This window comes from Copadichromis virginalis, linkage group LG16 (assembly GCF_057382275.1).
Source record: "Copadichromis virginalis isolate Kocher_CV1m ecotype Utaka linkage group LG16, C_Virginalis_male_GT1.1, whole genome shotgun sequence".
Taxonomy (NCBI): domain Eukaryota; kingdom Metazoa; phylum Chordata; class Actinopteri; order Cichliformes; family Cichlidae; genus Copadichromis; species Copadichromis virginalis.
This window is the reverse complement of record NC_140633.1, coordinates 21,547,884-21,572,325: the sequence shown is the minus strand read 5'-3', so window position 1 is coordinate 21,572,325 and position 24,442 is coordinate 21,547,884. Positions and strand designations below refer to the sequence as shown.

Below are 24,442 nucleotides of genomic sequence, written 5' to 3'. Positions count from 1 at the left end.
AGATTGTTTAAACTGAGTCATCACATTTTTGTGATGTTAAAAACCACTAATAATAAACATCTCGTTCTGTAAATCCCAGGTATTCATCTTAGACACACAAAGGTTAAAGGCCACCTTTTAAATCACATTTATCCAGTTATCACTAACCAACTTGTCAACTTAATAATATAAATATAATCAACTGTCACAATCTGCTGGCTATTTAAAAACATTACATGTTCCACTTGTTACATATATTCATATATATTCTACATTTATGCATTCAAATGTCGTTCATAAGAAAGAATCTTACAGATCAAGTTTGAAAATATGCCAGTATGTATGTTAATATACTAATGTGTATGTTTATCAAACTTATTTTAAACTATGGATTGCTTTTCTTAAAAAGCACATTTTACCTGTAGCATAACTTAAGCAGTTAAGTGAGGATCAAGTTCAGTCATATTAATAAAATATAAAGTGCTCAGATTTAGAGAGATTTACTAAAAAAAAGAATAAAATTGGTACTCAGTGAGCAGAAATTTGATCAAATAAAAAGTTGAAAGGCTGGATTAGTATCTATTAAATGTCACAGTGATTAACAGTGTATCTCGGTTGGACACAATTTCAAGAATCATCCTTTTCAATAAGCAATCCAATTGTAGGTGGGAGTCTGTATAGAAAATACTTTGATGAAATGGTTTCTGTATAAAATTAGAAGCGATGAAGAACCGTAGGTCACTTGTAATGTCGCATGTATAAATGTCCATTCCATCCATCCATTCGCTTCTGCTTATCCAGCTGTCATAGGGCGAGAGGCGGGTTACACCCTGGACAGGTCGCCAGTCTGTCGCAGGGCCAACACACAGGGACAGGCAACCATTCGCACTCACATTCACACCTAGTAGTAATTTTGGATTATCCAATTAACCTACCCCCACAAGCTGCATGTCTTTGGACAGTGGGAGGAAGCCGGAGTACCCGGAGGGAACCCACGCAAACACGGGGAGAACATGCAAACTCCACACAGAAAGACCCCGGCCTCATGGTGGAGTTGAACTCAGGACCTTTTTGCTGTGCGGCAACAGTGCTAACAACCGTGCCACCGTGCTGCACCATGTATAAATGTCTTCAGTGAATAAAATAAATTTAAGGGTTCATGAAGTTTAATCACATAATATTTCAACATACAAATAATATAATATGTCAGTCTTAAACAGTCACTTAAAAACTGGGAGGTTGATTTAAGGTACAGTGTGTAGCTGTAATCTCACCACTAGATGTCAGTAGATAGCAGATTGCAGTCAAATTAATTCTGTGTTTAATTCTCCTCTCATTTCAAGTACATTTAGGGGGGTAGTGTGAATGCTGCAGGCCAAACAACTATAACCGCTGTTTATGTGCAGTGATTCTAGCAGAAGGAAATATTGAAAATCCAAGAGATTATTGTTTTATCTTTTTTTTATTGGATATGCTGCAAGTCAACATCACCAAGTGTCTTGTTGACAACAACACAGCTCTGTACCACTCTCTGATGTAAAGACAAAATAAAAAAATCAATACAAAAATACAAAATGTAAAAACAGAATAGCTAAACTCCAAAAATGTTCATTAACATAGAAAACGTTTGTTCATTTGCTAATTATTACTAAATATTTAAGGACATTTTACTAAACAAACATCCGCTACATCCACATTAATGAACAATAAAAAATTATTATTATTATTATTATACTCAAAATTATGGCACACATATTAAAAAGTATTTCTGTGGGGCAAACAGCAAACGTCTGCACTTTACACTTAATTATTTCTGCAGTGAAACTTCTTTAAAATGCTCAAAAGCAACAAAGAAAACAAAATAATGAACACAAATTACAACACTATTCCCTAAAATCCTGCACAGAGAGTGACCTGCCTTGGTGGAGGTCTGAATTTCCTGAGTGTCTTTTGTTGGAAAATGGTTCAGAGAACTTCAAATCATGTATAAATAAATATACTTACCTATACAGACAAAAGGCTAAAATAAAATTTGGTAGACAAAATTTGAGAGTATTAAAGATGATGACGATCTTCTGATCTCTTCTCATGACTGAGGGAGAAACTGATCCTGATTCAGTGTCCTTATCATTATTTTTCTGCAAAGTAAAGCAATAATGACTCTGACACTCACTAGTCTCCTTCATTCTGCTTAGTGCACAATCCCAGGATATGGTGAAACCCTCCATGCATGGTATGGATGGACTTGTAGCTGTCCTTGATGTCTGCATTGTTGCCTTCTGCTAGTGCAGTTCGCTCAGTTCTGCTTTCCCTCTCTTTGTTACCATCTCACTACACTTCTCCAGTCAGTATGACATCACAGTGTCATTGCTGTATATCCTAGTGGTATGGATCAGTGAGTCTATGTCTCGTTCACTCTTGGCATACAGCTTGATGTCATCCATATAGTTGTGGTGGCTGATGATTGCTTGATTGTGTAGTTGATATCCCTAGCCAGTCTTGTTGATGATCTGGCTAAGGGGGTTCAGGCCTATGCAGAACAGCAGTGGGGACAGTGCATCTCTCTGGTAAATCCCACACTTGACCACGCACTTGGCTTCAAGTTGGCCTCTAGCATTGTTCACCACATCCCCATTGAATTCCTGATGAAGGCTCTTAGGGTCCTGTTGTTCTTGTATTTCTAGGCATTCCAGGATCTGTGTGAGTCATAGGCTTTCTTATAGTCAGTCAATAGGTTGACAGTACATAGGTTCATGAACCTGGTCTTATACTCACAGATGAAGAAAAGCACTTCTGTCAAACTAAGTGCTCTCAAAGTTGTTACAGCAAAGATCCTTGAGATATAAAAGCTCCCTGGATGGTGATGGATGGTTGGAACTGCTGCGCTCACAGGCAGAGTCATTTGTCTGAGCTGAAGCTGAGGGCATTATAGCCCGGGTGTCCTGCCTCTGATCGCGTTCCCTTTTAGTTTCTGCTCTGACACTGTTCATGTCTGTCAGGAACTGGAAGGTTTTTCAGTTGATCATAGATTGAAGTGATCATAGATTGAATTCAGTCTCTCCATATACTGACTCCTCTGTCTGTTGTTTTTGCAATTAGTGCTGCCACCCTGTGGTTGAGGGAGAGATGTCTATGAAGACAAAGTACAGACTGTACAAAGGCAGAGGCATGTGACAGTGTTAAAGATGGCAACAATCTTCTGACCTCTTCTCCTGACTGAGGAGGAATCTGATCCTGGACGGCATCCTGATTTAGTTTCATCATCATGCTTTTTCTGCAAAAAAAGAAGTGACCAATAATAAAATCTTAGAACACCGCCCGGTGTTTCAGTAAGATAGGATGAGTAAACACTGCCTCATAATGACTAGAATAAACACAAAACATATTCTTTTTTTTTTGTTTCCTTCCTTTGAAAATTTTCTGATAGTGGATTATTTATAGTGAAAATTATAAATATCTGTTGCTGCTTTTTGATATTTACCAAATTAGAGGTATGAATTATGGGTGATATGTATGACACACACTTTTAATCGCACAATACATAATCTGACAGTTCATAGCAAAGAAAAATGTGAAAATTGTCTTTGAAAGTGAATGTAAACAGTTGCGTATACAGTTATTGTGTTTTTCAGTCCCATTACTGACACATCCCAGTTCTTTAAGTATTGTTATTATTGTGGTTATTGCAATAATAGGGTTGAATTTTGGAACATCCTGTTATAACAGGATATAATATTCCCAATACAAATGAAAATAGCTAAAGTAATACCACCAGTTCATAAATTACAAGCCTGTTTCTCTACTTTCACAATTTTCAAAAATACTGGAAAAAGTTTTCATTAACAGACTTGACAAATTCATTGATAAACATCAAGTAATAATGGACAGTCAGTATGGTTTCAGACCAAACAGATCAACATCCACGGCATTAACTGAACTAATTGAAAATATCATTAATAATATAGTTCAAAGAAAATGCACAGTTGGAGTTTTTATTGACCTAAAAAAAAAAAAAGCTTATTATTTGATAGACAAACAAACAATTTGTGAAGATTGGTGAATATCAATAAGAGTGCCTGGACAGTGTTTGTGGCGTTCCACAGGGGTCAGTATTGGGACCAAAACTGTTTATCCTGTACATCAATGATATATGTAAAACATCTGATATATTACAGTTTGCTTTATTTGCAGATGATACAAATATTTTTTGTGCTGGAGAGAATTCACGGATTTTGGAAATTGTCACACAAGAAATAATTAAACTGAAAATGTGGTTTGATAGCAATAAGTTATTGCTAAACTTGAATAAAACTACATTTGTGTTATTTGGAAATTGTAAAAGAGATGCTGGAGTAAATTGTTGATAAATAATGTTGAAGTGGAGCAAGTTTCTCATACAAAATTTCTGGGTGTGATAATAGATAACAAATAGATAACATTATGTAAAACTCCGAAAAAAGCAATCGGGATGATTACTAAAGCAGGATTTAGAGACTACACTAACATTATGTTCTTAAAATTGAAAATCCTGAGGCTTATGGATCTTATAAAATAAAAAACAGCAGAGATTATGTACAAAGCCAGATATAATATGTTACCGGGAAATGTACAAAGGATGTTTTTTGACAGAGAAGAGGACTATGATTTGAGGGGAACATTTAATTTGAAGACTCTTAAAGCACAGACAAGAGTTAAAACCTTTTGTATTACCATTTGTGGAGTAAAACTGTGGAACAGTTTTCCTGTGGGTACAGCAATGTTCAAGCATTAGTCCGTTCATAAAGATGTTTTGAAACGTGCTTTTGGAAGAATATGAAACTGATAAAGCTGATGAAGATAGTATATATAACTATGCTAAATTGTATCTGAATTATATCTATCACTGTAGCTATGGTTATACATGTCCTTCAGCCTGTCTTTATTGTGTGGGGCTAGTGATGAGGGGAAGTTGGGGTAACATCGAATATGTTGATTCAATAGAGTGTTGAGCGTGGGGTAGGGATTAATAAGTACAGCCCCTTATTCCAAAATGAAGCTGGCTTGTGTCACTGGCTTGCACAGTGACACCATCTGAAGCAAGATGATGTTGTAGGTCTTTGGAGCTGGTCTGTGGGTTGACTCTCACGATCCTTCGCCTCTACTTATCTAAGATTTTTCTTGACCTGTCACTTCCAGCCTTAACTAGAACTGTGCCTGTGGTCTTCCATTTCCTCAATATGTTCCTCATAGTGGAAACTGACAGCTGAAATCTCTGAGATAGCTTTTTGTATACTTCCCCTAAACCATGATGTTGAGCAGTCTCTGTTTTCAGGTCATTTGAGAGTTGCTTTAGGCTCCCATGTACCCACTCTTCAGAGAAGACGCAAAGAGGAGAAAAACTTGCAATTGGCCACCTTAAATACGCTTTCTCATGACTGGATTCACCTGTGTATGCAGGTCAAGGGCCAATGAGCTTACCAAACAAATTTTATGTTCCAATAATTAGTGCTAAATGTATTCAAATCAATAAAACATCAAGGGTGGCCAAATTTATGCACCAGACTAATTTAGTTTAAGTAACTGTTGCACACTTTCTATTTATATATATATATATATATATATATATATATATATATATATATATATATATATATATATATATATATATGTGTGTGTGTGTGTGTGTGTGTGTGTGTGTGTGTGTGTGTGTGTGTGTGTGTGTGTGTGTGTTGCAGTATTTGAACGGTGTAATTTATTTAACACAATGAAAGTACGATAGACATTACTCACACACAATATTAAAACCACCTGCTCAGCATTGTTTCGATCCCGTTTGTCCACCAAAACATTCATAAAACAGAATAATTCAGCTTGTTCTGCTACCTCAGTCCTCAATCTGATACAGATCTGAGGAGGTTTTAAGGTTGAATATCTGAGGTTCTTGATTGAGTTCTCAAGATGTTCTTCAGAGCAGCCTGTGAATTAGGAGAGTGGGCAGTCTACTAATTCACAGGTTTATTGTTTGATCTAGAGTTCCCTCAGTCCACATGTGAAGTTGTCTTTGAGCAAAATACTGAACTCCAAATTACTGTGCATGCATCAATAATCACAAATTATATTAGATTTTTAAGCATACTATACACGAGTGAATGCAGTTTGTTGTATAGGTATGCAGTAAAATTGAGGTCACTGCCACTGAAGTATGAAACCATTGTGCATTTTTAGTGTGTTTATTTTCTGTTCCTGTTTTATTTTGTACTCCTCATTGGCTCTCATTTTTGATCTTTCACTTCCTGTATTCCTGTATTACCCCACCCATGTGAAAATCTACATGAATGGAAGGACTCAAAGATTGTATTCTCCAAACAGAGACAACATACACATGAGACCCCATATAACCTCTGGGATCAAGACCTAACCCTAACCCACTATGCAAAGTGATATTGGAGTCACGTTTTTCATATGTCATTTTTGGACGTCAAATTTTGATACACACTGAAGGGGTTGTTTTGTAATGTCTGATGTTGATGTCCGTAGGCCCGCCATGTACAGGCTATTTATAGTCCAAATGTGGTCGTTGTGGACAGATCTTATTTTTATACTGCTTCTGTAGTCCCATGTTTCCAGAGGGTGGAGGGCATGTTTCCTACAGGCTAGGAAGTTATTGGAAAATGATCTAGAAAAGTATAACACTTTCTGAAATGGGATTGATCATAACAGTTATGTATGAAGGAATGCAGAGCGATTAGCGGACATCTCCAAGATGACGCAAGCTCTTGAGCTAAAACAAAAGTGCACGTCTATAAAACATCCAGTGTTTAGTGGGACGACGTCTTCTTTGTTATTTTAATGGGGTTTTTTCCAAATGTATGATGAATCTGTACAGAATGAGTTCAGCTTGCATTCTTTTGTAGTTGTAGGATGTAAATGTACATGTTGGCGAAGGGTTGCCTCAGAGAAAAGTGAATGACAGCTTTGACTCTAACCACTTTTAGCCAGTTCTTTACTACTGTCATTGTCACTTTTTGCCTTGTTGTATATAACAATAGCCCCCCTGCAAGAAAGCACAGCGGGCTGATTCACAACTTTAAATTCAGAGCAGGTTTGCGGTGCTTACAGAAGTAGTGAAAAAAAAAGTCTGAGCTCTTTCATCCTTGAAGTTTTCAAAGATAGATAATAATACATCATCTTATTAAATAAAAACTTGCATTTAGCAATGAAAAAGATCTGAGCTTTGTGCAATGAGGCACTGAGCCTGTGATCACTAATGTAATGATTTGCTTTAAAAACATCATAGAAATATGACAATATTAATCATCACATCTATGAACGCAATGGTATAAGCCACAATATCACATTTCTATTTCCCTCTTTACTTATTTAAAACAAACTTTAAACACTTAGTGCTTTATAATCCAATCAGTCATACATGTACTGAGAACACTTCTACAGACAAACAAAAAATAATCTCATTCATGCATTCATTATGAAGATAAAAAGGTTTTACTCACCTGTAGAGAAACACAGCCAGTGTGATGCAACACAGAAGGAATCCAATTGCAGGTGGGAGTATGTATAGAAAATATTTTGATGCAATGGATTCTGTATCAAATCAGCAGAGAATTAATATAAATTGCTTGTTTGACCTTTGCTAGAAGTGATTATTCCTGTTTGTTGTTCTACCTACCTTTGAGGTTCTCAGACACAGTTAAATTCCATGTAATGCTGTTTACGCCACTTCTGTCTGTTATCTTACATGTATAAAGTCCTTCATCTTCAGGCTGAGTGCTAAAAATAACGAGCTTTGTAGGAAACTCGTGATTTATTTTCAGTCTATGCAATGAGAAATTTGAATAGGTGCGATTCAGCTCAATGGAATATTGAAAAACAGATCTTTTGTTAGTCCAGGAGATTTGCGTTGCATTTGTCTTGGATATGTTGCAAGTCAGCGTCACTGAGTCTCCTCGGGACACCAGCACAGCTCTGTGGTCGTCTTTAACGAACTCTATAGTTTAAAGGAGACAATCATTCAATATAAAATTATATCTGCACTTCATCTGTAAAAAAGTGAATCTCAAACACAAATGTGCTCTTTACCTGCAAAGACATCCCACATCACTAACAGCTGAACGAAGAGCAGTGCTGCTCGATTTATAGTGAACATCGTGATCATCAGACAGAGAGAGAAACAGACGTGAACTTCACCGTCAGCTGTATTGATATCTGAGGTGGAGCCGCAAAAAAAGGAAGTGGTTACTTGCTGTAGAGTTGAGCTCTGAACTAATGTATGTGAATGTATCACCATTTGTTGAAGCGATAATTTACATTTAAGTAATGTATGCAATGATTCAGAATTGTCACAACTGAAGTATATTTCTTCCAGAAACTTAACACAATTATATTGCAATTAATTTCCTCTTGTAATTTAGTCACTCATGTCATAAATGGAAAATATAAGCTGCACCTGAGTAAAGGAGCATTTTTCAACTGCTAAAACTGCATCTGCATTGTTAATCAGTCTTTACCCACCAGATAAAAACTGGACCTGCAATGATTTTCTTGCATTGCTCAGTTTGTGACACAACTGTGATTGTTCTGCTTTATGACTGTGAAGTAGAACAATTAACAACAGCAGGTCATTTTTATGGAAGACATTTAGATATGTCATAATCAATAGTTCACTGTTACGTGACTCAATAAAGAATTATTATTAACATTAATGTGTTTTCTATTAACAGACATGTATAAATATTCATTAGCAGCTGACTGATGACATTTCATCTCAGGACTGTGTGATTTTGAACAAACTGTTCTTGTGTAGTGACTTCCTGACTTTCTGCTTTTGCTGTGTTGCACGTGTTCTGGTGAAAATGTGAATGTTTTGAGAGCTAAATAACTAAACGTTATCAGGACCTTTCAGGCTCTAACTGATAATGTCAGCGATAATGTCTAAAAGGATCTGCTTAAACATCATAGATTGAATTCAGTGTGCCACCTCACTGGTGTGTTTGTTATTTTTACAACAAGCAGTGCCACCCTGTGGTTGAGAGAGTTGCTGCCTATAACATGACAAACATCTTCTCTTCTCTTCTCCTGAGGGAAACTGATCCTGCTTCAGTGTCCTCATCATAATTCTTTCTGCAGAGTAAAAGTAGTGACCAATAATAATATCTTAGCACTTTCCAGGTGTTTCAGATACCTAAATATATGAGATAAGATTAGTAACACTGCCTTATAGTGATTAGTATAAACACAAGAGTTTTTTTTCTGTCCTTCACTGTGAGGATTTGATGATAACGATGATTTTTATGGTGCACGGGTTTTGGTGAGAATGTGAATGTTTTCAGAGCACAATAGCTAAACCTTAGCAACACCTTTCAGGTGTTAAATGTAGAGTGTAAAACCACAGTTGCAAGAGTCAAACACACCTCCTCTTGCTGTGTATAATGCTCCCCTTAAGCTTTGTTTGATAACTGAATTAAAAACTGTTTCATTAGAAACCCTGGTGATGTCAGTGACATAAGTCTCTTTACACAATCACACATATTGTCCCACTATTGACACTCTGGTTACCACCTCAAACTTTTTTGTTTTTATGGTTTTTGTATGTTGTTTGTTTGTTTTTTTGGTAATGCATTTGAAAAACAAAAACAAATTTCATAAACTTAGTGTGTGAAATTAAGAAAGCTGTGTCCCACAGGTCTGAGGTGAATAGCCACATTGCTATAAGCTGATGGGACGGAAACAGTAACTCAAATAACCGTTGATTACAGCTGAGTTATGCAGAAGAGCATCTCTGAGCACATGATATGTCAAACTTTGAAGTAGATGGGCTACAGATCACACCAGTTTTCACTCCTGTTAACTAAGAACAGGAAACTGAGGCAACAGTTAGTACTGGCTCACCACAGCTGGGCATCCAAAGATTGGTGAAATGTTTCCTGATGAGTCTCTATTGCTGTTATATCCAAATAATAATGGATACTTTATGGTGGTGGCTATAACATGGTGGATCCGTGCTGCCTTTATCAGCAGTTGGCTGAGGAAGGCTGCTGGTGTTGTAATGGTGGGAGGGTCTTTGTAAAAACTGAGCGAAATGTCCACAGCCAAGATGAGTATTTTTTGTCCACCCCTTTATGACCACAGCGTACCCAATTTCTGGTGCTGGCTTCCAGCAGGGTAACGCACCAAGTCCAAATCTTGTCAAACTTTTTTTTTGAACATGAAAATGTGTTCAAGGTACCAAATGCCCTCCACAGCTTCTTGTGGAGCTTCCTGTGAAGGGCATTTGAGACTTCCTGCCATTCAGGACATTTATCTTCAGCGATGCCTCCATAAAGCACACAGCATCATCAAGGACCACAGCCACCCAGCACATCAGCTCTTCTCCTTGTTACCATCTGGCAGACGTTACAGGAGCCTGTCGGCTCGGACTACAAGACTTAAAAACAGTTTCTACCATCAAGCCATACGACACCACAACACTTAAACACACACAACAACTCCACAGGACGCACTCAGAAGCTACCCTGCAGCTTCACAAGTACTCTGTTTAATCTGCACTGGTCACTCCACTTTATTGATATTTATATTTTAAAAAAAGTGCAATACTGTAACAACTGCCATAAAAAACAAAAACTTTTGTACTGTTTAGTTTGTACTGCTGCTTATTTCTGTGCAATATCCCATCTGCCCCCCCCCCCCATTCCTATTTAAGATTTTCTTTAGTTAATCACTAGTGTGTACATATATTTATATATATATACACACATATATATATTTAGTCAGTTAACTGAAAATCCTTTTCCTTTACTACATTTTATTAATATTTTGCTCTTTACTATTTTTCTATTTATTTTTTATTAATTTATTTTATTTTTTTCTACTGTACCATTCTACTGAGTGACTGTCTTCTGCTCGTCAAATACATTTCATTGCGATGTTGACCCTGTGCTAACTTGCATATGACAAATAAAACTGAAACTGAAACTGAACTGAACAGTTAGCATGTCTGTTGACCAGAGCACTTTTAGGATGTGGTGGGATGGTAAAGTCACATCAAGGAGCTTACAAATCCGCACAAATATGCTATCATGTTCAACCAAAAGCCCATCACCCCTGTTGCCATGAAGAATTAGATTAGCTCTGAAACAAAAATTACCATCTAATCTGATACTAACAAGGTGTACCTAATAAAGTGGCCAGCTAATAGTGGTCAGTTAAGTTGTATATTCGCAATAAAACTGAGGTTTTCTAGATTTTCAAAATAATGTTAAACATTGTATATGTGTTTGAATGCAAGTGTGCGTGTGTGCGTGCGTGCGTGCGTGCGTAACACTCTTCAACGTATGATTTCCATCTTTGTGGCCTTGCTGTGGAAAATGACACCTTATCGTGCATTCTGCTCTACTGCAGGTTTAAAGTGAGGAAAGAAAATGTTTTTAAAAACCTTATATGTTCAATGGAAATGGTGTTAGATAATGCAAAACCTAATAAATAACTGAACCCGTTTGAAAAGTCTAATCAGATCCCAAAATGACTCACAAATTAGGAAACTATGTGTTATGAGTAACAGCCTGCATGACATACAAAAATGACTTTTGTCTATCCACCACACATGCAGAACAAGGGTCTAGCAGTACAGAAGGTGCTTCTCGTTTCCTTTATTTCTGCCCACACACAGGGTCTCACACTGCAAAGAAAGAGTACAAACAGGAAATTCACACTTTTCAAAGGTGTTGGAGAAAAACACTATCAGTATATTTTAGTTATTATAGCCTCATCGTGAATCACAGGTATGCTAAATATAAACATGTCATTTTTCTTCTACTAGGTGTTGTAATCGATTCCAATTAATGTTCATTTTATCAATAGATCACAGTGTTTGTTATTATTCTCAGAAACAAGTCCACTACAGCATCAGGTACACTAAAGACAGAGGAAGTTCTTTAATCGTATTGTGTGGCTGCAGATCGAGCTCTAATCACCTTTCTCCTACCTCACAGGCAAAGCACAGTGTGCACCGTGTGCTTTCAATGAAAACAAATTCTGTTACTAAACTCGGAAAATGTGCATCAAAAACTTGTGCTGTACCTGTGAGGACATGGCACACAGCTAAGCATGAATTAAAGAGAATGTCTGATTGATCTGGATCAAACATGATTACAGACAGACAAAGTGAAGCTTCACTTCTACGTGTGCTTTTCAAGGTGATGCCAAGAACAGGAAGTGGTTACTTGCAGGGGACAAAAAAGCAGTTCATTTAACGATGCATGAAGTTTAAGCACATGACAAATTAAATCATAATCAATATAATATTTAAACAATAATTCAATATAAACTAGTTATAAACAAAACATTATGTAATATATAACTATTACAACAAGTGTTCCGGGAGCACAAACCTCCGCCAAGGGAGCAGTTTTTACATTTAAGGGGATAGTACTTTTATGAAAGTTTGACCCTATTTCACTCATATCCTTTATATGTTGTCAACACAACCAATGGTAGCAATAAACAAAGTTTTAAACAGCTCCGTATTACACTTGTAAGAATCATCATTAAGTTGACCTTGAAGGCCTCAGTGGACATAATCAAAATGTTAAAGGATCGTTAACATGACCCCACTCTGCAAGGTTTTATCAGAATTTCTTTCAAGTTATTTTGTTTACAGATGGAATAACACACACACACACACACACACACACACACTCACACACACACACACACACACTTATGCTAAAAAAAATAAAATAATACACAATCACCCTGGAACAAGCTTATAATGAAGACCTAGATGGAAAAAACATTAACGAGCTTGAGCTGAGAATACATTATTGTCACAACGTGAAAACTTTAAGGAAAATTCTTGAACATTTAAGTTACACTTGGAGTCGACTTGTTCTGATTCACAGTTTCGTGTCATCCCTATTTATTTGGTAGACCTGCAGTTCATCCCGTCTCTGAAACAACATGTTTAGTTCCCTTCTCGTGTTCTTTAATACAAACCTTCTTCTAATTGGCTGCTTCGTGTAAGCAGAGGGATTTGTTCTATTGGCTATAGTAGCACCGTTGTCCTCCCTCTGATGGTGCCCCCTTAAAATCCCCTTCATTAAAACTTTTTGTGTGGATTGTTAATCTGCTTAGACATTATCATAGATTGTATTCACCCTCTCCATATAGTGATGCCTCTGCTTTTTATTTTCACAACAAACAGCGCCACCCTGTGGTTGAGGAAGAACTGCCTACAAAGACAAAAAGAGAAAAATAAAAATCAGTGCAGGTTCTAAGATAGAAAATAAAGGCAGAGACATGTGAGTGACCATCTTCTGACCTCTTCTCCTGACTGGGGAGGAAACTGATCCTGGACCAGATCCTGATTCAGTGTCTTCATCACAATTTGCACATCCTACTGTAAGAAACACAAAGCATGCAATAAACACAAAACATTTGCCAATGTGAGAAATTAAATAATAATTTTTTAACATCATAAATCTGATAAATACTGTTCAATCACAACATTAAAACTATCTGCCCAGTATAGCTCACCCCTTGTGCCACCAAAATGTCTATAAGCAGGACAAAGACTTTTCAAAATTGAATTTTGAATAAAATTTGAATTTGCTCTAGCACCTCTGTTATGACAACAGATTAATGTCTTTGTGTTCTCAAGATTTTCTTTAGCTGTGGCTCAGGTAGGTGCAGGTAGGTCTATTAATTTCCATGTTATTTGTTTAGTCCCGAGTTCCCTGAATGTCCTCATCAGGTCATCATGCACAAAATACCAAAAGCTAAACGGGCCTACAAGCCTCCCTTGGATGGAGTATATCAGATTTTTAAAAAGCATAAATGTGTCTGAATGCAGTTTGTTGTATGGAAATGCTTTTCTCAGTAAAACTGAAGTCACTGCCACCAAAGAGTACTTGTGAGAACCCTGCAGAAACTTTAGGCTGCATGTTTTGTTCCGTTTTCTTGCATTATTTCTGTTCCTGTTTTATTTTGTACTCATCATTGTCTCTCATTTCTCATCTTTCACTTCCTGCATTCCCTACCTTTGTGGTTTCCTCTCATAATGTGTTCTGTACCTGCCTCTGTCTCCTGTGGACTTATAAACTGTGAGTTCTTGTCCTCGCTGATAATCCTTGCATGTATTCAGCATTCAACAGTGCAGTCTTTCCTGTTGCATGACTCATATTTTGTTGGATTAGTTACCAAACCTTGATTTACAACAATAGATATCAGATATTTGAATATTTGATTCTGAACCTATGGATTCTGAGCTCTTTCGGTCTCTGCTCCATAGAAAGATACATCATCAAAAGGCTCTGATGGCTGATTTAGTTAATGAACACCAAACTACACTCCAGTTCTGTCTTTTATCTAATACGGTGCAACCTTCAAATATATTTCAAAAGCTGAACATATAACTGAGACTAAACGGTCTGATCAACATAAAAAAAATGATCATTTCTAATTTGGTGTAAAGTGGGAAAAAAAGACAAAATGTTACAAAGCGTGTGAGATTATTGATCGAATCAGTCTAACCAGTCTTAAGCAGTACTGATTATTCAGAACTATCCTCGATTACATTCATGTATTCATTCTTACAATTAAGTAGTTAAAAGGTTTTACTCACCCACAGATAAAGACAGCTAGTGTGATGCCACATAGAATGATTCCAATTGCAGATGGGAGTATGTATAGAAAATACTTCGATGAAGCGGAATCTGTATAAAATCAGCAGTAAATTAATTTCAAGTGCTTGTTTGACCTTTACTAGAAGTGATTAGCTCTGTGTTTTGTTCTACCTACCTTTGGGGTGCTCAGACACAGTTAAACTCCATGTAATGCTGTATATGCCACTTCTGTCTGTTATGCTACATGTATAAAGTCCTGGATCTTCAGGCTGAGCACTAAAAATAATTAGCTTTGTAGGAAACTCACGATTTATTTTCAGTCTATGAAAAGAGAAATTTGAATGGGTGCGATTCAGCACATTGGAATATTGAAAAACACATCTGCTGTTGGTCCAGGAGACTAGGGTCACATTATTATGTCTCATATTGCAAGTCAGCGTCACGGAGTCTCCTCTGGACACCAGCAAAGCTCTGCGGTCGTCTTTAGTGATTCCTATAGTTTAAAGGAGTTAATCAATTAATATAGTCATCGGTAATGACAAATTTCGATAACAGGATGAACATAATTATGTCTGTACCTGCAAAGACATGCCACATCACTAATAGCGGAATGAGAAGTGCTGCTTGGTTCAGTCTAAACATCATGACCATCAGACTGAGAGAGAAAGAGAACTGAACTTCACGATCAGCTATATTTGTATCTGAGAAAGAGCAGCAGGGGAAAAGGAAGCAGTTAGTTATTGTATTGCTAAGAACTGCCTGCGTACTTTTTTCACACGAGACGAGGTACGAGGAGGAACCCAGGACCCCTGCACCAACGTCAGGTCTTACAGTGGGTCCAAGGATTTCATCCTTCATACGTAATGGCAGTCAGGGTGTCACTGTCTAGCCTGTATAGGTCTGTGCTTCCCATCCATGGCCATGCCTCCCTAGACCATCACTGACCCACCACCAAACCGGTGATGCTCCACAGCTTCTCCAGACCCTTTCATGTCTGTAACATATCCTTGGGATCATACTGCTCTAATCTGTGGAAAGCACAGGGCACCACTGGTGGATCTGCCAACTCTGGTCTTCTATGGCAAATGTCAGTCAGGCTCCACAATACCAGGCAGTGAGCACAAGGCCCATTAGAGGATGCCAGCCCCTCAGGCCACACTCATGAAGCTTCTGGTTGTTCAGCCAGAGACATTCACACCAATGGTCTGGAGGTCATTTTGTAGGGATCCTGCAGTGCTTGGTGCTCTTTATGTTTAGTTATGTTATTTTATTTTTTTGAGGAGTCTATATAATGATTCCCTTCAGCAACAAATTGTAACAACTAAATTGAGTATAATTATAATTAAGTGTTCTCACTTAGTTTTCCCTTCACTAAATAAATGTATCTGTGTTGAAGATGCTCCAAATGTTATATTATATAAACCTATCAAGCTAATGGAAGTTTAAACTAAGTACAAGTTTAATATTGGTCTTGAGGTTCTAAACGCACCCATCATGTGTGGCATAATTCTGATGGAAGAAATTATGACAACCGTGTCAAGCATGTGTAATTTCCTTCTTTGCGGCTTTGATGTGTGAAATGAGATATTATAGTAAACTTCGCTCTACTGCAGACTGAAAGTAAGCAAGGGGAAGTTCAGGGCAATCGGGTTTAGATAGATCACATACTGATCCATTGATTAATGATTAATTTTGAGTACTTTTAACTTTTCCATTCCAGCAAATGCAATGTAGATAAAGAGTTTAGCATCACTACCCAAGAAGCTTTTCAATTCCTTTATGTCTGCCCGGTCTTACAACCTTAACTACAAAGAAAGCACATGAACAGGACACAGTGTGTGTGTGTGTGTGTGTGTGTGTGTGTGTGTAATATTAAAGAAGTATTATTGCTTTGTAGGCAGTACATGACTGATGACATACTCATTGCTTGGTTGCACGCATGCCCTCCAGTTTGTGCTATACTGCGCATGCGCGTTCTTCCCGCATTACTTTATTTGTGTACTTGCTGGGCCTGTTTCTCCAAAATGCTGTGTTAATGATTGCGGCCTATGGTTAACAGCTGTCAACCAGAGCACCCGGTCATATGTGCCAAAGTGAGAGCAGGTTCAGCTTAAAAACAGGAAAATATATATATGCAAATGATTTATTGTCATCTAATTTTGTCTCATTAGGTTAAGCAAACCATCCCCAAACTATTCATCACTGAACCATGATTAGTAGTGATTACCTGTTTTGCATTGTTTATCCCTCCCCCCTTTCTCTCTCGTATTTGCAACTGTGAAAAAAGAACAATATTGTGCATACTTCAGTGAAACACAAGTCCTTAAGAACAATTATCCATTTCTGTAGACCTCTAGCATGCAATCAATCAATCAATCAATCAAGGCTTTATTCGCCACGTGCAGGTTGCCCTGCAGTGAAAATAGGACCCCCCCCCCGACACATAGATATCTACTACAGGAAGCCTTTAACCCTTAACCACATACTAAAACACACATATAAACATGCACATGCACCAAACACCTTTCTATCACTTCAGAGGACTTCAAAGTGAGGTACATTTATTTTCCGGAAGCATATTTAAATTTTTGTTCCCCACATGTTTCACACACACCCCTGCAAACATAAGAGCTGCCTATGACTCACGCTTACATTTGACTTATACAGGCCTCAGAGAAAGATGTGATAGAAAAACTGTGATTAAACAAAACTCCAGGAGCAAAAAAAAAAAAAAAAAAAGGAAATAATTAAATGTGTGTATGTGTGTCTGCGAGTGTGTGATTCTCAATGACTGTGACTAGTTTCTGACCCTTTCAGGCATTGATGGATGATCGTGAATATTCGAGATGCCTCTTGGAAAGCCCCTGGCAGAAAACGGGGAGACATCAGAAGAGAAAATACCTCAGTTCTCTGTTCTGAGCGCAGCTTGATCCTCTCACATGTACGTGCACAGTGAATGAATTTAAATCTTCTATGAAGAAGACAGTTTTTATAATAATAGCTTGGAAAGAAAGAGCTGTTGTTGTTGGTTAGCTTCTCTCAGTTGCTTGCAGAACATGCTGTAAAAGTCTTTTGTTTTTCCCACCACACTTATCTGTTTTGGTGTAAATATGTACGTTTGTGCGTGTGTGTAGTACAACTGATAACACCTGTATCAGCTTTTGCAGAATTTATCAATCAAACACTTCTGGGAAACTATATTTTTGCATTTTTTCTACTGATAGCTTTTTATGTTGCCGTTTTCACAGTGTTGCCTTCTAGAAAGAGATTGTGAACCTCCAATGCGGTTAGCGCTCAGGTAGATTATGGTTTCAGGTAAATAACTGTACAAACTGCTGTTGCTGTTCAATACCAGAAAGCCATCTTTTGCTTTGTGTAATAGGCTTTGATAGCCTCAACACAAAAGTGCAGTTTCGCATGGAAAAATGTTCCCAGTGAGTGATCTATCTAGCATTGCACTTTTAGAACCTCATTTTATTTATGATGCACAGTTCAATAAGAGTTATGGGTTTTCTATTGTGCTTTGTTCTGTTTTGTCAAACCCATGCATGCTCATGCACTGAAGTAACCACAATGCATGATGACTGATAGCACTGCTGTAGCCACATAACGTCAGAGATGGTGTTCTCATTCCTTACTAACCTCACACACAAAGATTTTTATCTTCACATTTTCAAACTTGCCTTCAGTCCCATCTGACACTGACTCAGCTGATCACCTGAGGCCCTTTTTGTTATGTTCCCTCTTGCTTTCAGTGCTGGACAGCAAATTCTCTCTTTCCCTCCCTCTATCTGATTTTCTTTCATGCTTTTCTGTTTTCTTCTACCCAGTGTGCATTTTCTTGCAAGGGGATAAGTTCTGCCAGGATTGCCAGCTCTCTTAACAGGCATTCCCACTGGTTCTCCACCTGACATACCTGCTGTTGAGCATCTTGATCAACAGCAGGTGTTGATAATCTCCACTTACCTGAAATTTTTAAGGTCTGGTTTATTCACCCTCTGTTCACCAGATTGCTGCAGCAGTACATGCAGCATCACATTCAGGCACACACCTGTTTCTAGCTCTGTGTTTATCTGGGTATTTACCTTGGTTTTTCCTGTTCCCTAGGGCCCCCTGCTGTATCAGTAAAGTTTGGTTCTGGAAATAAACTTACCTGGAAACCATGCTCATTGTAGGAAAACAAAATGTCCTGCCTTGAAAAATCTATTCCGGGGTCTCCAACTCCAGGCCTCGAGTGCCGGTGTCCTGCAGGTTTTACATGTGTCCTTGGTCCAACACAGCTGATTCAAATGGCTAAATGACCTCCTCAACATGTCCTGAAGTTCTCCAGAGGCCTGGTAATGAACCAATCATGTAACTCAGGCGTGTTGACTCACAGTTATATCTAAAATCTGCAGGACACCAGCCCTCGAGGCCAGGAGTTGGAGACCCCTGATCTATTCTTTAGAAATGTTAGCGAATAAACAAGGATATTTACCAACAAAATGGAAAAATGTGATGTCTGCATGTCATCTTTTCTCTGGTCTTTATCCAGCCAAATCTCCTCACCAAGAAAAGGGATGGAGCCTAACCGGGCAGAGCATAAAGCATAACTCGGTATGCCTAATCCAGCCTTGGATGCCCCCAAGCCTCCTTGGTAACAATGATATGCAACTCTAAAGAGTCTCATTTGGATGTGCTCTTTTTCTAAATTCCTTCATGTATTGCAAAATTTTAACACATACTTGCACAAATTGCATCAGAAACAAATGTGTTGTTATTATGGCTGGTTCTTTCTCTTTGTGTGTCGGAGCTTCAGCATCTCACGAATAACATCTGACTTCTATATGGTAAAAATGTGTAATACCAAAGCACAAGCAAACAAACTGCTGTGACCCTGATTAAGGTGCCACTGCTTTAGTGGCTTTGTATTCACACTTAGGTAGAAGTGTGATCTCTGAGCTTTGAGCTTGAGCTTGCACAGCGATTTGAGAGACTTGCAACTGGCAAAGACTGTCAGAGTTAAGAATGAGTACAAAGGGACAGGAAACATTCAACAAGTCATATAAAAAACAGTTTTATCAGTGAACTGTACTCAAATGAATGTTCATAGAGGTCTGCATGACAAAAACTAAATGACATTTTGCTGTTGAGGAATTCAAATTGCATTTTTTTCCAAATGCTATGTTGAAAACAAGGCTGTTAATTTTAATGGAGTTTTAATGTGACATTAAGTTGCACACTCACCAACCTCTTTATAAGCTACATTTTGCTAACACCAGGTTGGACTCCTTCCTGGCCACAGAGCTGCCTTAATGCTTCATGGCACATGAAGGCCTTATTAGCACCTTTAACAAAATGATGCAAACACCCCTCAGAGATTTTGGTCCATATTTACATGATAACATCACACAGTTGCTGCAGATTTGTCAGCTGCACATCCATAATGCGATTCTCCTGTTATTTTACATCCCAAATGTGTCAGGGTTTCTGGGTCTTTGACCCAGTATTCTTAGTTCATGTTCACTGTTTATATTCTGTCTGCTTCACCTCCTGTTTTATTGTGTTAGCCTTGGTCCATGTGCATTATGTTCCGTCCTCTTCCCGTTTATCATTAGGTCATTATGTTCAGCTGTGTACTCACCAGGTTCTAATCTCTCATCACTCAGCCTGAGTCCTCGTCTGCTGCAGCCTCAGAGTCCTCGTCTGCTGCAGCCTCAGAGCCTTCGTCTGCTGCAGCCTCAGCCTGTGCTTCGCCTGGTCCCGCCTTGACTGGTCCCGCCTCGACTGGTCCTGTGCCCACCGGGCCTCGGCCAGTACGCCTGACACTGGAGAGCCGCCGCCGCTGCCTTCCGCGCGGCCGGCCCCCTGAACTGCACCGTCATCGCCTGAGTGGCCGCCGTCGCCTTCCGCACGGCCGGCCCCCGGACCGCCATCGCCTGAGTGGCCGCCGTCGCCTTCCGCACGGCCGGCCCCCGGACCCTCTTCTCCTGGGTGGCCGCCATCGCCTTCCGCACGGCCGGCCCCCCGAACTGCGTCCACGTCGCCGCCGTCGCCTTCCGCACGGTCGGCCCCCGGACCAGCGCTGTCATCGTCGCCGTTGCCGTCCGCACGGTCGGCCCCCTGAACTGTCTCTGTGTGGACTCCGTCCCTCCGTCCTGGGCCCCCTCCGCCAGCCCTGTCCTGGTTTTTCGTTCTTTTGGCCGTCGGGTGCCGGCCTTTGCGGGGGGGGTACTGTCAGGGTTTCTGGGTCTTTGACCCAGTATTCTTAGTTCATGTTCACTGTTTATATTCTGTCTGCTTCACCTCCTGTTTTATTGTGTTAGCCTTGGTCCATGTGCATTATGTTCAGTCCTCTTCCCGTTTATCATTAGGTCATTATGTTCAGCTGTGTACTCACCAGGTTCTAATCTCTCATCACTCAGCCTGTGTATTTATGTCCCTCAGTTCAACCAGTCCAATGTCTTGTCATTGATGTTATTGTGATGTTGTTCTCGCCGCCGTTAGGTTGTCCTCTGTTCAGTTCCGTCAGGTCAGCCGGTCAGTTGTCAGTCAGTCTTTCATTCATCCATTCAGTCAGTCGTCCAGCCGGCCAGCCGTTTCCTACTTCTGTTCTGTTTGTTCACTCCGTTGACAATAAAACGCCAATCTTCACCTACCTGTGAGTCCAGCGTTTGGGTCCTCCTTCTTTCGTCCACGACCTCATCCTGACAAAATGTGCTCTATTAGATTGAGATCTGGTGGCTGAGGAGGCCATTTGAGTACAGTGAACTCAATGTAATGTTCAAGAAACCTGTCTGAGATGATCTGAGCTTTTCAGCAACAATACAACGGTAGGCTTTGGCATATAAATGAGGCTCAGTTAGTTCCAAAGAGTGGCAAGAAAATATTCCCCACACCATGACACCACCGCCACCAGCCTGAACTGTTACAAGGGAGGATGGATCCATGCTTCATGTTGTTTACAGCAAATTCTGACCCTAGTTACTGTTGCTGTCCTATTAGCTTGAAGCTATCCGTCCATTCTCCTCTAAACTTTGACCTCAATAAAGCATTTTGCCAAAAGAACTCACTGGATATTTTTCTCAGACCATTCTCTGTAAACCTTAGAAATGGCTATGTGGGGAAAATCCCAGTGACTCAGCAGTGTCTGAAATACTTAGCCCATCTGTCACCAACAGCCATGCCACAAGTTTCTTATCTTCTTGTTTTTAACATGTTTCCGTGACCAAATGCACTGTGCTTGTGTAGAACAGCTCCACCTAAAGAACAATCGCTGCATGTTATCCAGCTTGTGCTAAATGTTTTGACACAGTAAGCCTAATTACTCATCAAGTCTGTAATCACCCACACAATTTATTACTGCACATGATATGTGTATATGTTAAGTATATCAGTGTGTTGTTGGATGACAGAAAAACCTCTTCATGAGACAGTATGTGTGTGTCTTTTTGATCAACAAAGATTTTAGAACGAGGCAATTTTAACACATACTTGAGACAAAACAGTTTTGCAAAACAGTGCAGTTTGCCTTTCTGCTTTGTGTTTAGCATTTTGACAAAATGAGTCACAACTGGGCCCCTTTTGTTGTTGTTGTTTTTTCTAAACTCAACAACACACCACTTCATGGAAAAAAAAAATGGGGCAGCGTTTCTTGTTTTGGAATCGAAACAACAAAAGTCTGCGATGATGGCTTAAAGCCATTTCCTGTTTCACTCACTGGTGTCTCAGCAAGACTGTTGAGCCTAATTTGAAAAGATGTAAGAGGAGATTGAAATCACAAGGGAATGTTTTATCAAAGGACATTCAAAATGAAGACTTTATAAACTATGGACTGCTTTAAAATTCTTAGCACCGTGGAACCCGAGCAACAATATTTAATTGTTTATAAGCCTCTTAAAGATTATTTCCTCTTCAGCTCTGCATGGTCCCTTGAAAGGGCGTGTGCAGCTCTCAGTGTGCATGCAGAACTCTGCATAATGCAGCCCATCTCCTCAGTCCTAATTCAATCTAACATGCTTTCAGGGTTCAAATGGACATTTCAATGTCATTATATCTTAAAAGCATATCCAGAAATATATTATGTGAATGCCCCTTTGTTAAAATGTCCCCTTTATTCTCTCCTTTTTCCATGCTTTCAAACATAGTTTAAACTTCAGGCAAGGACACTGCTGACTACTAGCATAGGCAGAGGAAATGACATCAATCTGCCATGAGGAACTTCAGTTCCATCCATGTTAAATTTAAGTACAAATAGCTGCATTTTTCTGGAAAAGAAGAAAAAAAATATTGTGGGTTTTTTTTTTTTGTTTGTTTGTTTGTTTGTTTTTCTGTCGTTGTGTTTTGAGCCTACTGTGGGCAAAGATTCAGGATATCGGTGTATACAACTGTGCTAAACTGTATTGAGAATAAAATATTCTCTTAGTCTTTGATTCTCCTCTTTTAGCCTCTCACAGTTGGTAAAATCACCCACAGACACTGAGAGCTGCAGAGCTTTGATGCAGAAAATGAAGAAAATCTTATCTGCAAAGGGAATGTTGCTAGCCGTGTGCACACATACAGCAGGTCCTTTAACATCAGCTACACGAAACACTTCACAGCATGTTTTTAATTCACTTTTCTGCCCATGAAAAGGAGCTCGGTGCTCTGCATCTGCTCGGTGACACTTTAGCAGGTGAGTCTGGGGACTGAAACACCAAATCTGCATTTAGTGGACGCCCCATTCTCCCACTTAATCCATAGCAGCACGTTTTTATTTCCTGAAGTGTGTTTTGTTGTTTTATGTTATGTTTTATTGCGCGTTGTGTTCTTTGGTTTTGTTGCTGTGGCTTTAGTTTCACATTGCACAGCCCATTCTCATTCCCACGTTTTGCATTGCAATATATTCAATGATGTGCTTTGCACTTCTCTCACTGAAAATGCCATATTAAATTTGTCTGTGCTGCATTGTTGCTTTGTTTAACACATTAAGTTTAGTTAGGCAGCTCCCAATGGGAAGCATGAAGAGAAAAAGTCTTTTTCCTCTTCTCTCACAGCGTCCTGCATGGCAACAAAACAGGGAGACAAACAAAGGTCAGTGTATAAGTGAGACAATATGGAAAAATACAGAATATCTCCCTACAGTGTTAGAAACAGGGTCAATTAGGGGCATGAAACTAACTTTGTAAACACAAGGAAAATATTTTTTCATGAATTTTAACACCAGTGCTAGCCCAAACACAAGGCCCAGTGCATGTGCACGCTTTCACACACAGTAATACAAAACGCCTCGGGGTGTCAAATAAACACAGAATCTGTTTAAATAGGTAGACTCAAAGGAGATGAAGTTATATATAATTGATGGGTTGCAGTTGAAAAACATTCTTCATTCGCTTTTTTCTGTTCAAAATTCAGTGCGCCGCTGTGTTCAGAGCTCAGACTGTCCTTCTTAATCACTCTTTAATTACTCCTCAGTGGAGCGTGCACACCATTGATGGTTTGTAATCCTGAAATATTGAAATCTTGAAAGAAATAAGAACATTAATCTTTCAGTACGTGAGATACAACAAAGGTCTTTCTGCAGAGGACTTTTATGAACCTAAGCTCTGATCGAAGGACGCGATGCTTAATGATGTAAAAGCCTATTCAAAACTGAAAAATATATATATATATATATATATTTTAATTAATACCACTAAAAGCACAAAGTCTGATCTCCTTATGCACTTGTTTATACTATTAATATGTGCATAAATGAATAGGTTCTTATCAAATCAAATCTGAATTCTTTTAAAAGAAGGCCATCCTCTCATTAAAAATGACTACACGTTTCATTGTGTCAGCGCCCTCCAGTGACCATTTGAATGCATGTGGAAAACTGAGACTATTCA

General features: G+C 38.9%; 2 protein-coding genes across 3 annotated transcripts; both read right to left on the bottom strand.

The window, feature by feature from the left end:
* Window positions 1-1,064: 1,064 nt before the first annotated feature.
* LOC146690708 (uncharacterized) lies at window positions 1,065-8,158 on the bottom strand. Its single transcript, XM_085433767.1, has 5 exons — window positions 8,056-8,158; window positions 7,646-7,963; window positions 7,470-7,560; window positions 3,184-3,253; window positions 1,065-3,109 (listed from the first exon to the last, which is right to left on the bottom strand). The coding sequence occupies exons 1-5, from the start codon at window positions 8,129-8,131 to the stop codon at window positions 3,002-3,004; spliced, it is 663 nt and encodes a 220-aa protein (XP_085289893.1). The 5' UTR covers window positions 8,132-8,158; the 3' UTR covers window positions 1,065-3,001.
* A 3,449-nt stretch (window positions 8,159-11,607) lies between these two features.
* LOC146690707 (uncharacterized) lies at window positions 11,608-15,245 on the bottom strand. 2 transcript variants are annotated; one of them, XM_085433766.1, is made up of 6 exons: window positions 15,173-15,245; window positions 14,770-15,087; window positions 14,594-14,684; window positions 13,292-13,369; window positions 13,128-13,202; window positions 11,608-11,650 (listed from the first exon to the last, which is right to left on the bottom strand). In XM_085433766.1, exons 1-4 carry the CDS (start codon window positions 15,243-15,245, stop codon window positions 13,351-13,353), a joined length of 501 nt encoding a protein of 166 aa, XP_085289892.1. In that variant the 3' UTR covers window positions 11,608-11,650; window positions 13,128-13,202; window positions 13,292-13,350. The 2 variants fall into 2 exon arrangements, with proteins under 2 accessions (XP_085289892.1, XP_085289890.1); XM_085433764.1 differs by lacking the exon at window positions 11,608-11,650 and having other exon boundaries at window positions 12,756-13,202.
* Window positions 15,246-24,442: the final 9,197 nt, after the last annotated feature.

What these genes read in the sequence shown, in the direction of transcription:
- LOC146690708 (XM_085433767.1), bottom strand. Translation starts at nt 8,131, where the DNA reads ATGATCACGATGTTCACTATAAATCGAGCAGCACTGCTCTTCGTTCAG. An exon ending in GATGTGGGATGTCTTTGCAG is followed by an intron (nt 7,964 to 8,055) that starts GTAAAGAGCACA and finishes TTTAAACTATAG; the next exon opens with AGTTCGTTAAAGACGACCAC. An exon ending in CTGGCTGTGTTTCTCTACAG is followed by an intron (nt 3,254 to 7,469) that starts GTGAGTAAAACC and finishes CTTTTTTTGCAG; the next exon opens with AAAAAGCATGATGATGAAAC.
- LOC146690707 (XM_085433766.1), bottom strand. Translation starts at nt 15,245, where the DNA reads ATGGTCATGATGTTTAGACTGAACCAAGCAGCACTTCTCATTCCGCTA. An exon ending in GATGTGGCATGTCTTTGCAG is followed by an intron (nt 15,088 to 15,172) that starts GTACAGACATAA and finishes TTTAAACTATAG; the next exon opens with GAATCACTAAAGACGACCGC. An exon ending in TGTGTCTGAGCACCCCAAAG is followed by an intron (nt 14,685 to 14,769) that starts GTAGGTAGAACA and finishes GATTTTATACAG; the next exon opens with ATTCCGCTTCATCGAAGTAT.